General features: G+C 56.3%; 2 protein-coding genes across 2 annotated transcripts in view; one reads left to right on the top strand and one right to left on the bottom strand.

Annotated features, from left to right (window-relative positions):
• Positions 1-17,526, bottom strand: part of CACNA2D4 (calcium voltage-gated channel auxiliary subunit alpha2delta 4) — a gene marked incomplete at both ends in the record, with an annotated part of 114,509 nt that overhangs the window by 26,103 nt on the left and 70,880 nt on the right. The window lies entirely within an intron of this gene.
• Positions 7,259-16,209, top strand: LRTM2 (leucine rich repeats and transmembrane domains 2). The gene is made up of 4 exons (XM_081083644.1): positions 7,259-7,445; positions 7,935-8,072; positions 10,536-11,126; positions 13,857-16,209. The coding sequence occupies exons 2-4, from the start codon at positions 8,006-8,008 to the stop codon at positions 14,309-14,311; spliced, it is 1,113 nt and encodes a 370-aa protein (XP_080939770.1). The 5' UTR covers positions 7,259-7,445; positions 7,935-8,005; the 3' UTR covers positions 14,312-16,209.

The following is a 17,526-nucleotide window of genomic DNA, read 5'->3' as shown; positions in this document are numbered from 1 at the left end:
TTGGCTTCCCCTCTCGATCTGTCTACCTCTGTCCCTCCCTCTTCCCCTCTCAGTTTGTTATTGACCCAGCAGCCCCGTCCCCTTGGCAGCAGCGGCGGCAGGCATTCCTCCTCCCCAGGCTGTTTGCTGCGTGCCAGGTCCCCGCTCGCGGTGGATTGGAGACTCGGTGCCCACTGCGCTCCACTTGGCTGTGCTGTCTGGATTTCTCCAGGAATCCCAGGAGGGGCTCATTGAACGGCTCACAGCTACTTGGTTTAAGGAGCTTGAGGTCAGGGTGGAGAAAGGTGAGTGCTGTGCGCTGGTGGGAAGAAATAAAGGATTCGTGGGTACAGGGTGGCTGGGGCATGGGGACTTGGGTCCTGTCTTTGCTGGGTCTCTGCCCTGCACACATGGAGAGCTGCTGCCGCCTCCTGCCTGGGGGCAGTTGCTGGGGCAGGGGCAGTGCTCAGGCTTGGGCATCTGGGCAGGCCACAGAGACAGGACACAGGGAACTGACCTCACAGTGTTGAGGACATGAGCTAGGATTCTGCTGGGGAGGGGGAAGCTAGGGAAGGGCAGGGGTGAGGAGGGCAGTGCCAGTGCCAGATGACAGGCCTGTGTGGCATAGAAACCAGTCCCTGCGGCAAGGGGACAGACAGCAAAGAGCCCTGTGCCGTCTGCACGCCTGGCTCAGCAGACGGCCTGAGGAAGTTGGGTTCTGTGGGAAGGAGGTGCTGGCGACAGGGCTGGGACAGAGAGCGGTGGCTCAGCATGGGGGTGGCAGGCTGGAGCGCTGAGCTGTCTGGGGCACAGGAATTGACCTCCTGGTCCCAGCCTCTTTTCAGGACGCCCTCAGTGTGGGGCTGGGGCCTTCGGGCAGCTGTCCTTGGACAAAGCTGTGGAGGAGCCCTTCCCTCGCTGGACATGGGTCCATAGAGCTGTGGGGAAGCCACCTGGTGGGGGCGTGGCTGGGAGTGGATGGGGGAGAAGAGCCTTGCAGCTCTTCCTTGGCAAACCCCAGGCCTGGCTCCTAGCAGTCCTGAGGCTTAGTGGGGGCTGTGGACCTAGCTTAGGGGGGTCGGTGGTCTGCAGCCAGGCATGCCAACCTGGCTTCCCGACCCAGTGGGGCATGGGTCCCTGAGTGGGATCAGGGCAGCCGCTCTCCGCAGCCCCGAGGCCCATTTTGATGATGCAGAGATAGGGGGCCTGACTAGGAGTCCCGACCTCCCACTCAGTTCCAGGTCGGCTGCTTTGTCTGCCCCTGAGCTGTGCAGTCTGTGTTTCAGGGGTGATGGTGGGGAGGCTGGCTCCTGGCTGTCATGGCATGTTGGGCATCACCTCGCTGTGACTCAGATTGACACTCTGCAGCTTAGATAACTACACCAGCTGGGGGAGGGGAGGGCAGCTGAGCGCGTGGAGATGGGCGGGGGAAGTCCAGCCTGAAGGGAAACCCACAGCAGCTTCCTGCACTTCCCACCCCACCTCCCCATCGGCACAATCCCTGGCGCTGCCAAAGAGGGAGACCAGGAAAGCCAGCCGGGGGTGGCAGGAGAAAGAGGAAGGTTTTTAAAGAAACCGATCTGGTTTCTTTGGGATTTGACTGGAAGATGTGTCTGGGGCTCAGATAGGCAAACTCTGTCCCATTTCCTAGGTACCAAAGCCTGGGTGGGAGGCTGCTTTGGGCTGGGTGGGCAGCATGCTGAGGGGGCAGGGATTTATGTAACGTTGGGGTATCTGGGGACCTCTGGGGTGGGGAGAGGAGAAGGAGTGTAAGCAGAGGCAGTCTCTCCCCTCTCAGGGCCTCCCTCCTAACTCCCAGATCAGGCCTCCTCTGGCCCTGCCAGCCCGGCCCAGAGCCCAAATCCAGGGCCTCAGTGAGCACGTAGCTCATTCATGAGGAGTGACGAGGGGTTTTTCTGTTCCGCTTCCCCGAGGGTCTGTCTGGGATTGGGAACGTTGCACCAGGAAAGCAGGTGCAGGAAGCCAGGGGTGAGAAGGGGGAGTGCATTTGAAAATGAACCAGGAGGGTTTGTCTGTTCCAAGTACAAATATAGAGACGGAAAGCCTGCTTCCGTGCTGCTGGCAGCATGCGTTTGGGGATGACCGGCAGGGAAAGATTGAGAATGTTTCCTGAAAGGGCCTGACCGCCAGGCTGGAGGCAGCAGGAGGAGAGCCCAGCTCTGTACGGCCCCTGCCACACAGGGCTCAGCCTGGGGCATCCCACCACCCAGGGCTCTCCGCCCTCCTGGGGTGGGGAGGACCCTGTGAAGTGGCTCCAACCCCGGCCCTGCCTCTCACTAGCCGGTGGCCTTCACCTCTCTGCAGAACAAAGGAGGTGCAGAGGAGGCGGCAAAGGCCCCTTTTGCTTCTAGTTCCGTGAGTCTGGTGCTGAGGGGGACCCTTAACCTGAGTCTAGGAGCCTTGACCGAAGGGAGAGACCAGGCAGCGTGCACACAGCAGGGCCAGCGCGCCGTCTCAGGGGCCAGGAACCCCAGGTCCAGGCACAATGGGCATTTGTCGGCTGTGTGGTTTGGACACTTGACTTGGGGGGATGGACAGGCAGAAGCATCAGAGGAAGGGCACGGATGCCAGACCTATGGTGGGTTTCTTGGTGGTTGCCAGCTGGAGTCTGAGCCCACTCCACTTGGAGGATTAACCTCCACCTGGGGGAGAGATGGCTGGGGCCCAGGCACGGAGAGGTCAGGCTCCCAGTCCTAAGCCCAGCATCTGCAGGGAATGAGAGCAGGCAGGCTGCTCCTCACCATGGGGCTGAGGTGAGGTGAGCCCTGGGGAGGCAGATCCCACCCCCGTCTCCAGGGGACGCCACACTCAGCTCGGCAGGAGCACAAGGAACCTTCTGCTCTCACTGCTGCTTCCTGTTCCATCGCTACCTTCCCAGCCCTGGCTTCCTGAGCTCCCAGCTCACCCTCCTCACCTCAGCACTCAACCCTCCACCGGAAGGGTTTCTAGAAAGCCCCCTCCACTCCCTTGACCAGATCTTGGCCCATGGGGCTATCCCTGCTGCATCTGCGATATTTCCGGACAGAAGGCAGCTGGGGGAGGCCCGGTGGCATCTCAGTACAGCAGGGCACAGAGCTCGTGTCCCCATCAGTAGGAGGGGTAAGGACCCCTCAGCTCCAGTGAGAGAGCAAATGAGAAGACGCTGTTACTGTGAGATTCTGCACAAGCGGAAGGTTGCATCTGCCCTGCCTTGCCCTTTCCTTCCTACGTCGGGAACCTCGGTGTGTGGGCAGATCAGGGCCGAACAGACCTAGACCTGTAAAGGCAGCTGAATTAGGAGCTTTGCCACCGACCACTCGGGCCCAAAGCTGTATTCTTCCATTACCTAACCTGAGGGAAGTTACCTAACTTCCCGTGCCTCAGTTTCCCCCTCTATAACATGGTGTTAATAGTACCAGTAACCTCAGGGAGTTGTTATGAGGATTAAGAACATAGGCGTTTGCAGCTATGGTGATAGCTTCTCCCCATCCAGAGGCTTCTGGAAGGAGGTGCTAATGTGAATACCCTCACCTCTCTGCCCAGGTCCCTGCCACTTCCTGCCTGGTGACTGGCTTCCAGAGACTGACCAGCATGACCTCCTGGGAGGTGCAGGATTGGCTGGGAGAGATGTGATCGAGCCCAGTCTTCTCAAACTTAGATATACATACAAATTGTCTGGATCTTGTGAAAATGCTGATTCTGATTTTTTAAAAATCCTCACCCGAGGATATTTTTTCTATTGATCTTTAGAGAGAGTGGAAGGGAGGGAGGGTAGGAGGGATGGAGAGAGGGAGAGAGAGAGAGAGAGAGAGAGAGAGAGAGAGAGAGAGAGAGAGAGAGGTGAAACACATTGATTGGTTGCTTCCCCCACACACCCCAGCTGGGGTAGGGGATCAAACCTGCAACCCAGGTAAGTGCCCTTGACTGAGAATTGCACCCTCTACTCTTTGGTGCATGGGCCAACACTCTAGCCACTGAGCCACACCAGCCAACACATTAAAATGCTGATTCAGGCCTGGGGTGGGGCCTGAGATTCTGCATTTCTAAGAAGTTCCTAGGTCAGCCCATGCTGCCGGTCCATGGACCACACTGTGAGCGGCAAAGGGTTGGAGCACACAGCCCTGTGTTCTCAGGGACTTCCCCATTTGACTGCTTGTAGCTCATGAACCCTGTCATCCAGTCCAAGTTCTCCCAGAAAAGCCCAGTCAAGGAGGACCCTGGTCTCTTTGTCTTGGGACTGGGACAGAAAGTCCTATGAAGACTGGGAGCAAGTCCAGCACCCAGAGCTCCAAGGCGGTGGGACTTGGAGGCAGGAGATCTTTCTGGCAGGACCCCCTGACTCTTTCCACCCTCATTCTCCACCCTGGGTGGGGACTGCCCTCCTGGATGGCATTAATTTACCCAGCAGCTGGCCATGCTTGCTGCAGCCGCTGCTCCCCCAGCTTCCTAATGTAGGCCACCCCCTTCCTAGTGAGGCAGGGGGGACTTTTGGAGGCAGGAAGGAGTCCTTTGGTTGGAGGTGTGCCGATGGGCAGAGGGCCAAGAAGCTGAAAAGTGCTGGGCTCAAGCCCATATTTCCTGAAGGGTCACTTCTCTGGTGCCCAAGGGGGCAGAGTCAGGTCCCCAGGGAACATTCCCGCCACAGTTCTCTAGAGTACAAGGGTCAGCAGTGTCCTGCCGCCTTGCAACACACCGCCTGTGGGTCCACATTGTGGAGACCTGCCTGCCTTGCTTCGTATGGGGACAGCATTCTGGGGATGGGGCAGCAGGACCTGCACTCGAGGCCACCGCCTCCACCGAGTGCTGCTTGCTGGGCTCCTTTCTGGGAGGACACAGACCAGGGATGGGTAGATGAGGAGTCTGTAGGAAAGGGCGTCTACTTGGAAGAGGAGCCCTAGCTGGTTTGACTCAGTGGTTAGAGAGTCAGCCATGGACTGAAGGGTTATGTGTTCAATTCCAGTCAAGGGCTTTACCTCGGTTGCCGGCTTAATCTCCAGCCCCTCCGGGGAGGCAACCAATCAATGTGTCTCTCTCAGATGGATGCTTCTCTCTGTCTCTCCCCATCCCTTCCATTCTCTCTAAAAGCCAATGGGAAAAACATCCTTGGGTGAAGATTCACATAAAAAACCCTAACAAACAACAACAACAAAAGAAAGAGGGAGGAGAGGGGCTCTGGTGGAAATCGGGCCTGGGCTTGGGCAAGGGGGTTCTCCACCACCTGCTGCCCTGCAGGAAGCGGGAGAGAGTGGGGGCAGAAGGTTGGATTGGGTCCCCATCCCTGTGTTGGTCTGAGCAGAGAACACATTGTGGCGTAGGGCTTGCTTTACCTTACTTCTAGGCCGGAGGTGTCCCTGTACACCTGCCTGCTGGGGGATCTCAGGAGCCGCCAGGCATCTCACTCCGCTGCCCGCATGCTGCATGTGAGGAGGAGTGCAGACGGGCTGCCGGCAGGGCGCGCACGTGTGTGTGTGTGTGTGTGTGTGTGTGTGTGCGTGCACATGCCTAACTGCACGGCTTCCTGTGGGTGTGTGTTTGTACCACGTGCTGGGAGCTCCAAGCATGTGTCTGGGAGCCTGGGCACCCCCCTCTGAGCACACTTAAGTGTCTCCCCACAGGGGCCATGCCAGGTGACAGGCACCAGGCAGTGGATGAGCAGCCAGGCTCAGAAGCTGCAACTCCATTCCTGACCTAATGTGTGACCTTGGGCAAGTTGGTCATTGTCTTCTTGCCTTGAGGGGCCGTTGGCCTGCCTAGTATGTGTGGGTGCTATGAGGGATCTTGCTGGAGTAAGAGATTGTTCTAAGGGTCGGGGCCTGAGGGGCAGAGAGAGGGTGGCCCTGCTGTCTGGGGTGGAGGGGTGCGGACACCGTGTGGGTGAGCACGCCCTGCAGTGCGCACCACGTGATGCCACAGCCTGGCGCAAGCTCAGGCTGCAGCACGTGCTCAGAGTAGAGCAGCAGGGCCACGTGTGAGGTTGGTGGTTCAGGAAGGAGATGTCTCATAGGCCTGCTGCAGGCTGCTGGGGTTTCTTCACATCAGTCAGGGGCTCAATATTCACCTGAATTACCTTCTAAGGTAATTTTTGTGTTAAATAGAGTAATTGTTAACTCTCCTCCCTTAAGTAGATTGATCCTCACGGAAATTCCACCCATTGAGTACTACTGTCATCACTTTTAGAGCTAAGATTACTGAGGCCCAGAGAGTTTTGCTGTTGGTTTAAGGTTATGCAGCGAAGGAATGACCTGGCAAGGGTTTGAACAGAGCCCTGCCTGACCTGGGCATGCGAACCAGGATCCTGCCGGGGACAACACCGGCCCTGCCCTGAGCATCTACCCCACGCCTCAGCCCAGGAGCTTGGGACTGTCCAGTTGTTGAGACGCAATCTGCCAGCCCCTGTGAGGCCTTCACACCCCGAGTCTTCCTGATGTGGCAGAGGGGGGAGGAAAGACAAAGGCAAGAGCAGGAGGGGCCCCTCCCCCCCTGAGAGGGCTGCCCTTGCTGGGAGCACAGCTGAAGGCTCCGTGGGGGTCGCTGTGTTCTAAGGGGGTTCTGCCACTCTCCAGGAGGCAGCTGTAACCCAGGGGGTGGGGGAGAGGCTCAACGAGACACCAAGAGCTGCAGCAGGACCCTAGATGCCTGAGGGAAACTCTGCTTCACCCAAGATTTCAGAGCTGAACGTGCTAGCTTCTCAGCAGCTCTCTCCACCTCCTCAGCTGTCTGCTTAGCTCTGCCACTGACTTCTCGGGCTCCCAGAATTAACTAGGCCTGTGGGGGTGGGGGACGTGGGGGGGGGGATTGCAACCAGCTATCACCCAGGGATGAACTTGGCAACCAAGAAAGATCGAACTCTAGGAGCACCCAGGGCAATAGGTGACAGGGCTGTGCCTTTGGGAGCAGCAAGAGGTGGGGCTGTTAGCAGTCACCCTCCACCCCATTTCCCACCTCACTCTGCGTGTGCTGTTGTGGCAACCACCACCGTCCTGTGCCCACCTGATGGGGCTGGGGGCATGGAGGCCCAGGCTCTGCCTCAGGGCCCTTGCCATACCCGGCAGGAAGTGGGGACCAGAGGAGGGCCTGTGTCCGCTTTATGCGTCACTGGGTGGGGGCAGGGCAGGTCCTTGAGACCCTAGAAAGGGCAAGTACCCTCTTCTATCCTCTTTGGAAGGGAAGCCTGCTCCCTGCTCCTTCTGGTTCGCAATCTCACCCTCTCCTCCATGTCCCTGTCTCCGTGCCCCTGTCTCTGTGTCCCTGTCTCCTGCTGGAGCAGCTGCTGCAGCAGCACGAACCCCTGAGCTGCTGAGTCTTATTATAGCCGGCGAGGAAGACACACACTGCGACTCACCTCTCAGGCGAAGGTGGAGGGGAAGCAGGGCCCCCCCGCAGCAGCAAGAGTGGGACCTGGGCCGCACGCTGACGCAGCGGCGGGGTGCGCCGGGGGCCCGCTCTCTGCCTCCTCGGGGGCCATGGTAAGAGTGGCAGTGGGACCGTGACCGGTGTTGCCTGTGGCCTCCCTCTGCACCCGGCAGAGATGTCCCTTAGTTTCCACACTCGTGTCACAGAAAGGCCCAGACCGAGGAGGCCGTATGGCTCTGAAAACATTTTAGAGACCAGCACACCAGAGAGGCAGCAAGAAGAGGCTGGAGGAGGGGACACTGGGGAGAACCTGGGCAGTTCCTGAGCCCCACAGCCCAGAGCTCAGCACTGCATCTAAGACTGAGGGCCCCTGGGTCGCCTGAGCCCCGACACCACCCCTGATCACCCCGGGAGGTTGACGTTTTCCTGGTTTCTCTGCCCCTCAGGCCTCTCCTTCCCCCACCCAGGGATCAGAGCTGGAACAGGAGAGGGAATGACTCGCAGTGTAAAGAGACACCGGGCCCTCTCCCTAACCCCTGGGCTGGATGGGCCTGGGCCTCAAGTGCCTGCTCTGCTCAGCGCGTCCTCTTTCTCTCTCTCAGGACTGACAGGTAGTGCCTACAAGGGATCCTCTGTCCCAGCCGTGCAGGGCTGCAAGAGCTGCCGTGTCACCATGCTGCCCCCCGGCAGTGGCTCCAAGCAGAGAACCAGACTGGCCCTGCCGTGGAGGCAGGTCTCCTGTGAGTACGGAGGGGTGGGGGCTGGGCGCAGGGCTAGCATGGCCTGTAGTGATGCGTTTGGACTGCCTGGAGGTCTATCTCTTTCCGGGAGGCCCAAGGCTTGGCTCTGGAAACCCAGGAATCACCTTGTGCAACCTGCCATGCTTTTGGCATCTGTGAGGGATAAAGAAAGAGTCGCTGCTGAGAGCCTCAGTGGTTGGATAAGGAGCTGGAGTCCTGTCTCCCCACATCAGTCTGGTCCGGAACCAGGAAGTCCACCCCATGCCCAGAGTTTCCAGCTCCTGTGGCCCCGATGCTCTAATGTGAGCCTCCCTCTTGTCTCGCCTGCTGGGTGACCGTGGAGACCCTCTTATGCCTCAGTCTTCCCAACTCTGAAATGGGGGACTAGTGGGCTCTTGGAATGTGGTGCTGGAAAGGGCATTAGGGACCGGTCCTGTGTATAAGGAATCAGGCCCTGTTTCCCATAAGGAAGCTTACAAAGTTGTCAGAGTGCAAGAAGCCCCGAGAATTCTCTTCAGGTGCGGTAAAGGGACATGGTTGGCGAGGACCGGGTTGCCCATGGTGAGAGGTAAGAGAAGGCCCTGAGGACATACACTGCCAGACTTCTCCTCTCGCACGGCAGCTTGTCATGCAGCTGCCTCACACAGCAGCCTGAATTATTCACTACACACGCGTGGCTGATCCCCGAGCCATCAGCTCCCCTTTCAGCCTCATTCTGGAATCACTCAACACCTCGCAATACAGGATCCCGTTCTCTTGTCACCAGGACGTTCATGCCACTCTGAATTTCTTGGGGGTGGGGAAACAGTGGCTGCTGAGTATGTGGAACCTTTTGAGAGGGAAGCTGAATGGGTTGGGAAAGTGAAGCCTGAGGAAGGAGATTTTTACATGGCATGGTGGGGCAGTGTCCGGGGGTTGGCGGGGGGCTGACCTGGCAGCAGATGGGCTCAGAGGGGTGACAAGGTGAGAGGTAGCAGCAGGGGCCCCCATGTGGCCAGGAAGGGTCTCCAGTTGGCTCCCATGGCCATGCCTGTGCTCACTTCCCCTAGGGAACATTTAGGCTCAGGTGTCAGCCTTGCAGTGTGTCTCTCAGCTGTCATTGATCCCCCAGGCAGGGGAGGGACACAGCCCCATCCTGTTCCTTCCACGTCTGCCCTTTGGAAAACCAGACAACCAGACACCTACCAGACACAGACTCAAGACCACCCCATGCAGGCACGCTGCTCAGGTGGCTGCTGCTTCTCTAGCTGGGGCCAGCTGGGCCGTGGCCTGGGTCTGGGCATCTCCAGCGCCTCTCCAGCTGGGCCTTTCCTCTGGGCTTCTTGGGGCTGCCTTAGTTTGGTTGAGCTAGTTTGAGCTCAGCCCTTTTCCCTTTTATAATGAGCAGACTTCTCTGACTATTCAGGACGACAGTTAAGGGTTTTTCCGTCACTCTTAGAAAGGGTTGCTGGACAATGGAATGACCTACCCTGTTGTGATTGTTCTCGGAGGCCCCCAGCCTTTCCACAGGCCCGGCCCTGTGCCCATTTGGTCCTGGGCAAAACATGGGACCATGCAAGGAATTATGTTAATGGACCCTTTTTGCAGAAATGCTGCCCTGCAGCCCTTAGGGACAGGAGTTCAGGCTCTGGGCACGGGTGCCTTCAGAATGAGAATAAATATGGAGCTTGTCCTAGGCCCCATGATTTTCAGTGGCTTGGGCACACGTACTCTTCAGTGTGAACTGGAACTGCACATTGTATCCTTGTCATTTGCACGGCCATCTCTGGAGTGAACCCTGGGTGTGCTGGACTCCTGGCTGGTTCTCACGCTAAGTTGCGGGCCTCGTCTTGGATGTGGGCTCATGCAGATCTGACACACTGGAGGTTTTGGGGCAGGCTCGGAGGGCCCCTTTGTGCCCTCCCTTCTGTGTGGCATGTCTCAGCCTAGTGCAGGTGCAGGTTGGGGGTGCGGTGCGGAGAGGGAAGGAAGCAGCAGTGTGGCCATTTTCTTTTGGAAAGAGAACGTTCTCCTGGCAGTGACTCTGGGAGAGGAACCTGGGGGCAGGTTTCTCAAGCATCCTTATGCTCTTCATTTTGTCAACATCTGTGGTGTCAGTGGGCCCCAGCTCCCAGGAGATCAGCCATGGGAGGCCACATGAGCTGAGGCATCTTTGTGGACCAGCGTTGCTTGTTCTCTGGACTCAGGCCTGTCATTCTGCAGGGTCATACTGCATGGCAGGGATTCTTTGGCCAGATGTGCTGTGGGCAAGGAGCCCTGCTGACACCATGCGAAGTCCATTAACATGGAAGTATTTGGGATTTTTAAATTATCTTTGTATGTGGCCAGTAAGTGTTTGTGCACTGGTTGTGCCTTGGGCCATTGTGGTATGAACTAGTTAGGAGGGAATAGAGGCAGGAGGAGGTAACTCCCACCTGACACTTTCTTTCTCCCCGTCCGCCCACCTCCCTGCTTCCCCACCAGGGATCACCTGCTGGATCGCCCTGTATGCTGTGGAGGCCCTCCCCACCTGCCCTTTCTCCTGTAAGTGTGACACCCGCAGCCTGGAGGTGGATTGCAGTGGCCTAGGCCTCACCGTGGTGCCCCCAGATTTGCCTGCTGCCACCCGAACTCTCTTGCTCTTGAACAATAAGCTGAGTGCCCTACCAAGCTGGGCATTCGCCAATCTGTCCAGTCTGCAGCGGTTGGACCTATCCAACAACTTCCTGGACCAGCTGCCCGGCTCCATTTTCGAGGACCTGACCAATCTGACTGAGCTGCAGCTGCGCAATAACAGCATCAGGACCCTGGACAGGGACCTGCTGCAGCACTCGCCCCTGCTCCGCCACCTAGACCTGTCCATCAACGGCCTGGCCCAGCTGCCGCCTGGCCTTTTTGACGGACTCCCTGCCCTGCGCTCCCTGTCGCTGCGCTCCAACCGCCTGCAGAGCCTGGATCGGCTGACATTTGAACCCCTAGCAAGTCTGCGGCTACTGCAGGTTGGGGACAACCCCTGGGAGTGTGACTGTAACTTGCGTGATTTCAAGCATTGGATGGAGTGGTTCTCTTACCGAGGTGAGCACAGCCAGCCCTGCCTGGGTGTGAGGAATTGGGAGGGTCACCCCTGATCCAACGCATTTCCTGGAGGCTGGGCTAAGGTCAGGGCAGAAGGGGTGGCCCCGCCTCTTCACCAGCCACACTGAAAGTCCCAGCGGCCTGCAGCTCCAAAAGATCAGCAGGGCAGGGAGGCTGGGGTGCTGCTCTCCCTCCTCCCCCACTGCCCCCCTTCTTCTCTGTGCCCTCTCCCCACTCCCTGCCTTTCTCTTCTCTTTTTCTTTTAGATCGACTCATGGTAACTTGATCTTACTTTCACAGGTTTCATGAGGGAACTTAAAGACACAGTATACTTTTTCTCTGCATCCCACTAGATATGGCTCTGGGATTCCCTAGTATGGTAGAAGGAGAAAGAAAACCACCCTTGCTTTTCTGAATACAGCAACCTCTTAAATATCCATCATTTCTGGATGGTGGAATGTAATGTAAATCCACAGATAAAACCAAATTTTTGTTTTGATGATGATCTCAACTCTCTCTTCCAAGAACTTTTGTTAGCAAAGCTTTAATAAGAAGCCAAATGGTTTTACTTTCTTTCCCTTCCCACTTTCATTACTGATTAAGTTCTACAATGACCTATGAAATGATGACATGGGATGGGACAGGAGGGCAAAGAATCAAGCACAGTGGCTAAAGGTGCCAGATCTGGGCTTGATTTGTGGCTCTGCCACTGACAAGCTGTATGATCTTGAGAAAGTGATTAATTCCTGTGTCAGCGCACTCATCTGTAAAATGGGGGGTGAATAACGTGTCTATCTCATAGAATTGCTGTGAGGATTAAATAGGTAATACATGCAAAGTGTCTGGAAAACAAAGTACGTCCTCAATAAAACGTATGTATTTTTGTTCATTTGCTAGTAGAGTCATTATATGAAATGGACTTAATAAGATACAATTTGGTGCCCAGCACAAAGTAGAAGCTCAATGAATATTTGCTGAATGAATGAATCAACATAAAAAATCTTTGTGAAAGGAATGCTAACATTTTTCATCAAAGTCTCACTTCTTCATTCCATACGCAGCCACAATCTCAATTATTTGCATGACATTCTCATATGTTAATTATTAAAAGCATTTTACATGCTGTAAAGTGCCATAACATGTTAGTCACTATGATAACAGTTCCCATTTTGGTGATTGGGGAAATAATCCTTGCATAGTACTTAGTTTACAAGCATCATTTCATGTACATTATCTATTTTAATCCTCATATCTAATTGAGATGGCCTTATTTTATAGCCAAGAAAGGTAAGACTCATAAGCAATTAAATACATCATATTGTACAAGATGACAGGCTGGATTCACCCTCAGGTCTTTGGAGCAGGAAGATGAGGTTGCCCCTGTCAGCACCCAGCTCCTGCCCGTAGAAAGGCTGCCCTGGATACATTCCCTGGATGGAAGACTTGCTAAGGCCACCCAGGCAGTCAGCATCGGGGATGGGGGTGGGGACTAGAGGCCAAGTGTCTTCAGACCCAGACCAATGTGCTGTCCCTAGGGAACATTCTTGCCCTTTCACACAGTCATCAGGAACTAAACTCTCAGCACAAACTGGCAAGGAATGGGAATGTATATTTTCAGAAATTTTCAATAGTAGAGTTGTTGTCAACGTTGCACTCCCTCAAAAAAAAATCCTGGGTTGTTTTCATCAGCATCCTGGGGAAAGATTGATGCCTATTGTGCACAGCAGCTGGGCTGGGAGAGGGAGCTGGCAGTGGCGGGTGGCAGCAGCCAAGTCCTTGCACAGGCACTGTTGCCTGCATCTAGATTTCACTGGATCTGACTCTGGCTAACAGGGCATATTCAGGCAACTCGTTCTCCTTAGCTGCCCTCTCTCTCGCCCTCTCTGTGTTCTGCTTCTCCACCTCCCCATGGTGGAGCAGCTTCACCATTGTCATGGTGAACCTGTGCACCCATCGCTGCCCCCCCTCCTTCCTCCCCCACCCCATTAGCACCTTTGTTCTCATAGGTCTTCAGGATTTCCTCCCAAGATGCCTCTGCACTCAGAGATGCTGAGGTTGGTGTGCTGATGGGCCATTAGATTGCTCTAAAGGGGAAAAGAGAAACATTCTCGCCCAACTCCTTTTTCTCTGTACTCCAAGGAGGTACTCCTAGGCAACCAAAAGGTCCTGCATGGAAGAGTGGCGGCTTTGGCAGTGACTTTTGGCTTTTGTCCTTTTTGTGAGGAAAGAGGCCCAGAGAGATAGGATGTCATGTTGAGCACAGTGCCCTGGGCTCACAGCAGGTGGGTGGCAGGCAGGTTCAGGGAGAGGAGGGAAACTGCAGTCTGGCAGGGCTCTTGGCCCTCTCTTTGCACTGACAGCTCTTTCCTGAGCACCCCCACCTATCAGCATTGTCTTGCCTGGTGGGTCAGATGGACTCTGGAGCAAGTAAGATGACTGAAATGGTTGTGTGCTTCTCCATAAAATGGGAATCATGACAATACCCATTTTACATGGCTTCTGCATGGATCAAATGATGCGATATATGTGCCTCACCCACCATGGTACTTGGCTCAATAGATGCTAGCTTCCTCTTCCCTTCCTCTCCTATCCACATGACCCCAGGACTGACCACATTGCTCATAGAAAGTAGAACTTCTGGGCCTTCCGTTTCTGGGACCTGGGGATGGGAAGAGGGAGTCCAGCGTCTGGATGCCTGGTCAGCTCCTCCTTTTTTCTCACCCAATGCAGGCGGGCGCCTGGACCAACTTGCCTGCACCCTACCCAAGGAGCTGAGAGGAAAGGACATGCGCGTGGTCCCCATGGAGATGTTCAACTACTGCTCCCAGTTGGAGGGCGAGAATAGCTCGGCCGGGCTGGATAGTCCTGGGCCACCCTGCACCAAGGCCAGCCCAGAACCTGCCAAGCCCAAGCCAGGGGCTGAGCCCGAGCCGGAGTCCAGTACAGCCTGCCCCCAGAAGCAGAGGTACCGGCCTGTGAGCGTGCGCCGGGCCATCGGCACCGTGATCATCGCCGGGGTGGTCTGTGGCATCGTCTGCATCATGATGGTGGTGGCTGCTGCCTACGGCTGCATCTATGCCTCCCTCATGGCTAAATACCACCGGGAGCTCAAGAAGCGCCAACCACTCATGGGGGACCCAGAGGGTGAGCATGAAGACCAGAAGCAGATCTCCTCTGTGGCATGACAGCCCTGCCCTACCTGGCTCAGGTAGGAAGGGCAAGGAGAGCGCGTGGAGACTGCTTCTGGAAGAGCTGGCCTTCTTTCTGCCACAGTCCCCAGCTCCACTCCTTCCCCCTGTCCCAGCCCAGCCCTCCAGCAAACCAGCCACAGCGGGGACTTCCAGTCTCTGGGGAAGCTGCCATTATGCTGAAGGCTCCAGCTGATGCTCCTCCCGGGGCCACCAAATCTTTGGTTCTCCTTGAGCCTCTGGCCGTAGAGAAGAAGGAATATGTGTGCAAGTGGAGGCTTCTGATTGAGCACTCCCATTCCCCTTCCTGCCCTGGGTGTAATCCACAGCTAGGTGACTCTCCCTACCTCTTGCTCAACCTCTCTCATCTGCATTTAGGGGCTGGGGAGGAAGCAATATGAGGGCAAGGGGTTCATTTCTGTGACTCTCTTTTAAGCCAGGAAGATATTCTTAACCACCCCTCAGTGTGAAAGTTGGGTCCAGCTTTCAGAAGCTGGTACTAATGTGCAAGCCCAGCAGCCCTGCCATCGGGATCTAGCACTTAGAAACACCACGCTGTGATTGCAACACACTCCCTCGGCGGAAGCCATTATGCCCCTGTATCTGCTAGAGACCATGCTGACCGCGTTGCTCCTGGATTCACTAATTTACTCTCACACTAACTCATAGCATCACCAGCGAAATCACATCAACTGAAAAAATCCCACACACGTGCACACACAGTCACATGGAGACAGAGTCAGGAGAACTCGGGGAGCAGAGCGTGCTTCCCCTTGGATGTCTAGCCCTCAGCACTGAAACTTCCGCTTGCTCATCACCATCTTCTCAAGTCAACAAGGAGAGAAACCCAAACTGACAGCACAGATGCCTTTGAGATCCTCTAAAGTGGGCCAAGTGAATGAGCCTGCCCGTCACCATGGTAACCCTCTCACCTGTCCTGCTGGGTTTTCCAGGGAAGCAGCCCAGAGGCCTTGAGGCTGCAGTGCCTGTGGATGGCAGCCTCCTGAGCGCCCAGGGGGGCAAAGTGCATCATCACTGCCAGCCCCGTGGGGACACCCACCGACTCCCCTCCTGCAGCCTGCAGCCCGCAGCCTACAGCTGGAGAACCACTGCTCTGCACCCCTCCCTCCTTCTTCAGCACTTCTGGGCCCATGACCTCGGGTGGGGACTGGGCCATGCTCTGTGCCTGGTGACATCTTGGGAAAGCAGGTGGCCTCCGTGAAGCTCGCTGCCTGCTCACATCTCCCACACAGAGACTGCCGCACTCTGCTCAGAGGCTCCCGTGATGGGGCTCCCTCTCCCACGGGTTGGTCTGCTCAGTCTGGCTCCCCAGAGTTCTCCATTGCACCTGGACTGGGCTCCAAACCAGAGCAAGGGCCAGGGCTCCTGTTTGTTCCTTGCTTGAACCTACACCAAAGGGGCAGAGACGCCTGCTTGCAGAGTTGTGGGAATGGCAGAGAAGAGGGCTGGGTAGGGTTCAGGTCGCTCAGTGGTGGCCCAGGAAGAGGTTGCCAGAACACGAGGCCGGGGTTTGAGGAAGGACAGGGCAGGCCCAGCTCAGCTTGCACCCCTCAATGCTTGTATCTCATAGAAGAGCATAGTCGGGGAGAGGGCTTGGAGGAGAGGCAAACTTGCCTTTGGAAAGGCTTTCTCCAGCACAGGGGTGCCGAGGGCGCCCCGGCAAGGCTGCTAAATGCCCTCCCCGGTGTGGGGCACAGTCTTCCTTCTCTTGGTTTGCCAGCTGAAACCAGATGTGGGGATTTCCTAAAGGGAATGGGGGAGGGGTGGACATTGTCAATAGTGGTATCTTCACCTTGAGACAGAGATTTTTAAAGGCAAATTATATTTCTGGTTTGTTGTTTCAGAAGACCAATAAAGACTGTATTTTCCTATGTACTTCCTGGTTTCTTTGGGTGGGGAGGGGATGTGAGTGCTGGGAGAGTGGCTTCCTGCCCCCCACCCCCAAGCAGCTGCACAAAATGCTGCCAGATGCCACCCTGATGTCCAGAGCGCTGTCAGACAGTGGGAGCCTCCCATGGCCTCGCCTTGGGGTGCCACCGGGAGGAGTGGGGGCCAAATGCAGCAAGCTCGGCCATGTGCTGGCCTGACAGGAGGGTGCATGAGCCTCAGGCTGGTTTCACTGGGCAGCCGCATGGCTTATGGAGTGAGACCCATCACTGCTCCATGCCCAGTGGGTGCTCATCTACTCTGGCTTGAGTGAACCCACCCTGACAGTCCAGGGCAGATGGTCCCGTGTGGCAGGAAGGCATACATCTGCCCAGAGGACCCCACTGTGTGATGGAAGGTGAGCAGTTAGAGGACTTCTTGCTGACTGGGTTTTATCAGCTTCCGTGAGTTGGTGAGGTTTGCTGACACGAAGGAGGAGCCCGTTTCACCTAATACCATCTTGCACTTTCAAGACTGACTTCAGGGGCAGGCAGATGATACTCTGGGCTTACAAATATGATCTCTCCACAGGGCTCAGCAGGCAGGGAATCAGGATTATGGACTGGGGGCCTGGGATGGGGGGGACCAGGAAAGGAGATGAGGGAGAGAGCGAGGCCTCTGGGGTTGCTCGTCCATCCCAAGCCCGAGTAGCCCTCCTCTAGGCCTGGACTGGCCTCTGGCTGAATGGGCCTGGACTGCATGGTTCATTAGTCTTCAGAGACCAAGGTGGAATGTTCTCCCTCCCAGCCTCCCTTTGGATGCTATTCCACTGAGCCAGGAGCAAACCCCAGGGAGAAGCGAACCATCAGGGAACCCATTTTTGGAGCTCAGCAGGGCTCCTGGTAGAACCGGGCGGTTCCCCTTTCCAGGTGGTGATAACTGTGGGGCGTTTCCCTCCTTCCTGGAGCCATAATGCTTGTAGCAGCCCTGGGCCCCACAGCAGCAGTGAGGACAGGGCCCCTCACAAGTGTGGCGCAAGTCTGGGCAACGCGTAGATGCATTATCCAAGTCCCATCCTGAGTGCGCACAGGTCTCTGGTTAGGCCCACTCACCTGTGGGCAGGGCCCTAAGGAGAGGAGCCCTGTGCAGCTCCAGGCAGCAGGCCCAGCACACAGGCTGTCAGGGGCACGTGTGACTTGCAGAACGTGTGGTAGACAAACACACTTGCAGAGTATGGTGCCCACCGGCATTATGTTTGTCAATATTCCCTAACTAGGGCTTGGAGAATTGAAAATAGATCCTGACTAAAAAGTTAGGTTTATAGA

The sequence above is a fragment of the Myotis nattereri genome, assembly GCF_964212035.1.
Source record: "Myotis nattereri genome assembly, chromosome: 2".
NCBI lineage: Eukaryota > Metazoa > Chordata > Mammalia > Chiroptera > Vespertilionidae > Myotis > Myotis nattereri.
This window is presented reverse-complemented; position numbering and strand designations above follow the sequence as displayed.

Bases quoted from the DNA above. Each gene is read 5' to 3' on its own strand.
- LRTM2 (XM_081083644.1), top strand. From the start codon at position 8,006: ATGCTGCCCCCCGGCAGTGGCTCCAAGCAGAGAACCAGACTGGCCCTG. The intron at 8,073-10,535 runs GTGAGTACGGAG...CTTCCCCACCAG, and splicing joins GCCGTGGAGGCAGGTCTCCT to GGATCACCTGCTGGATCGCC. The intron at 11,127-13,856 runs GTGAGCACAGCC...CACCCAATGCAG, and splicing joins GGAGTGGTTCTCTTACCGAG to GCGGGCGCCTGGACCAACTT.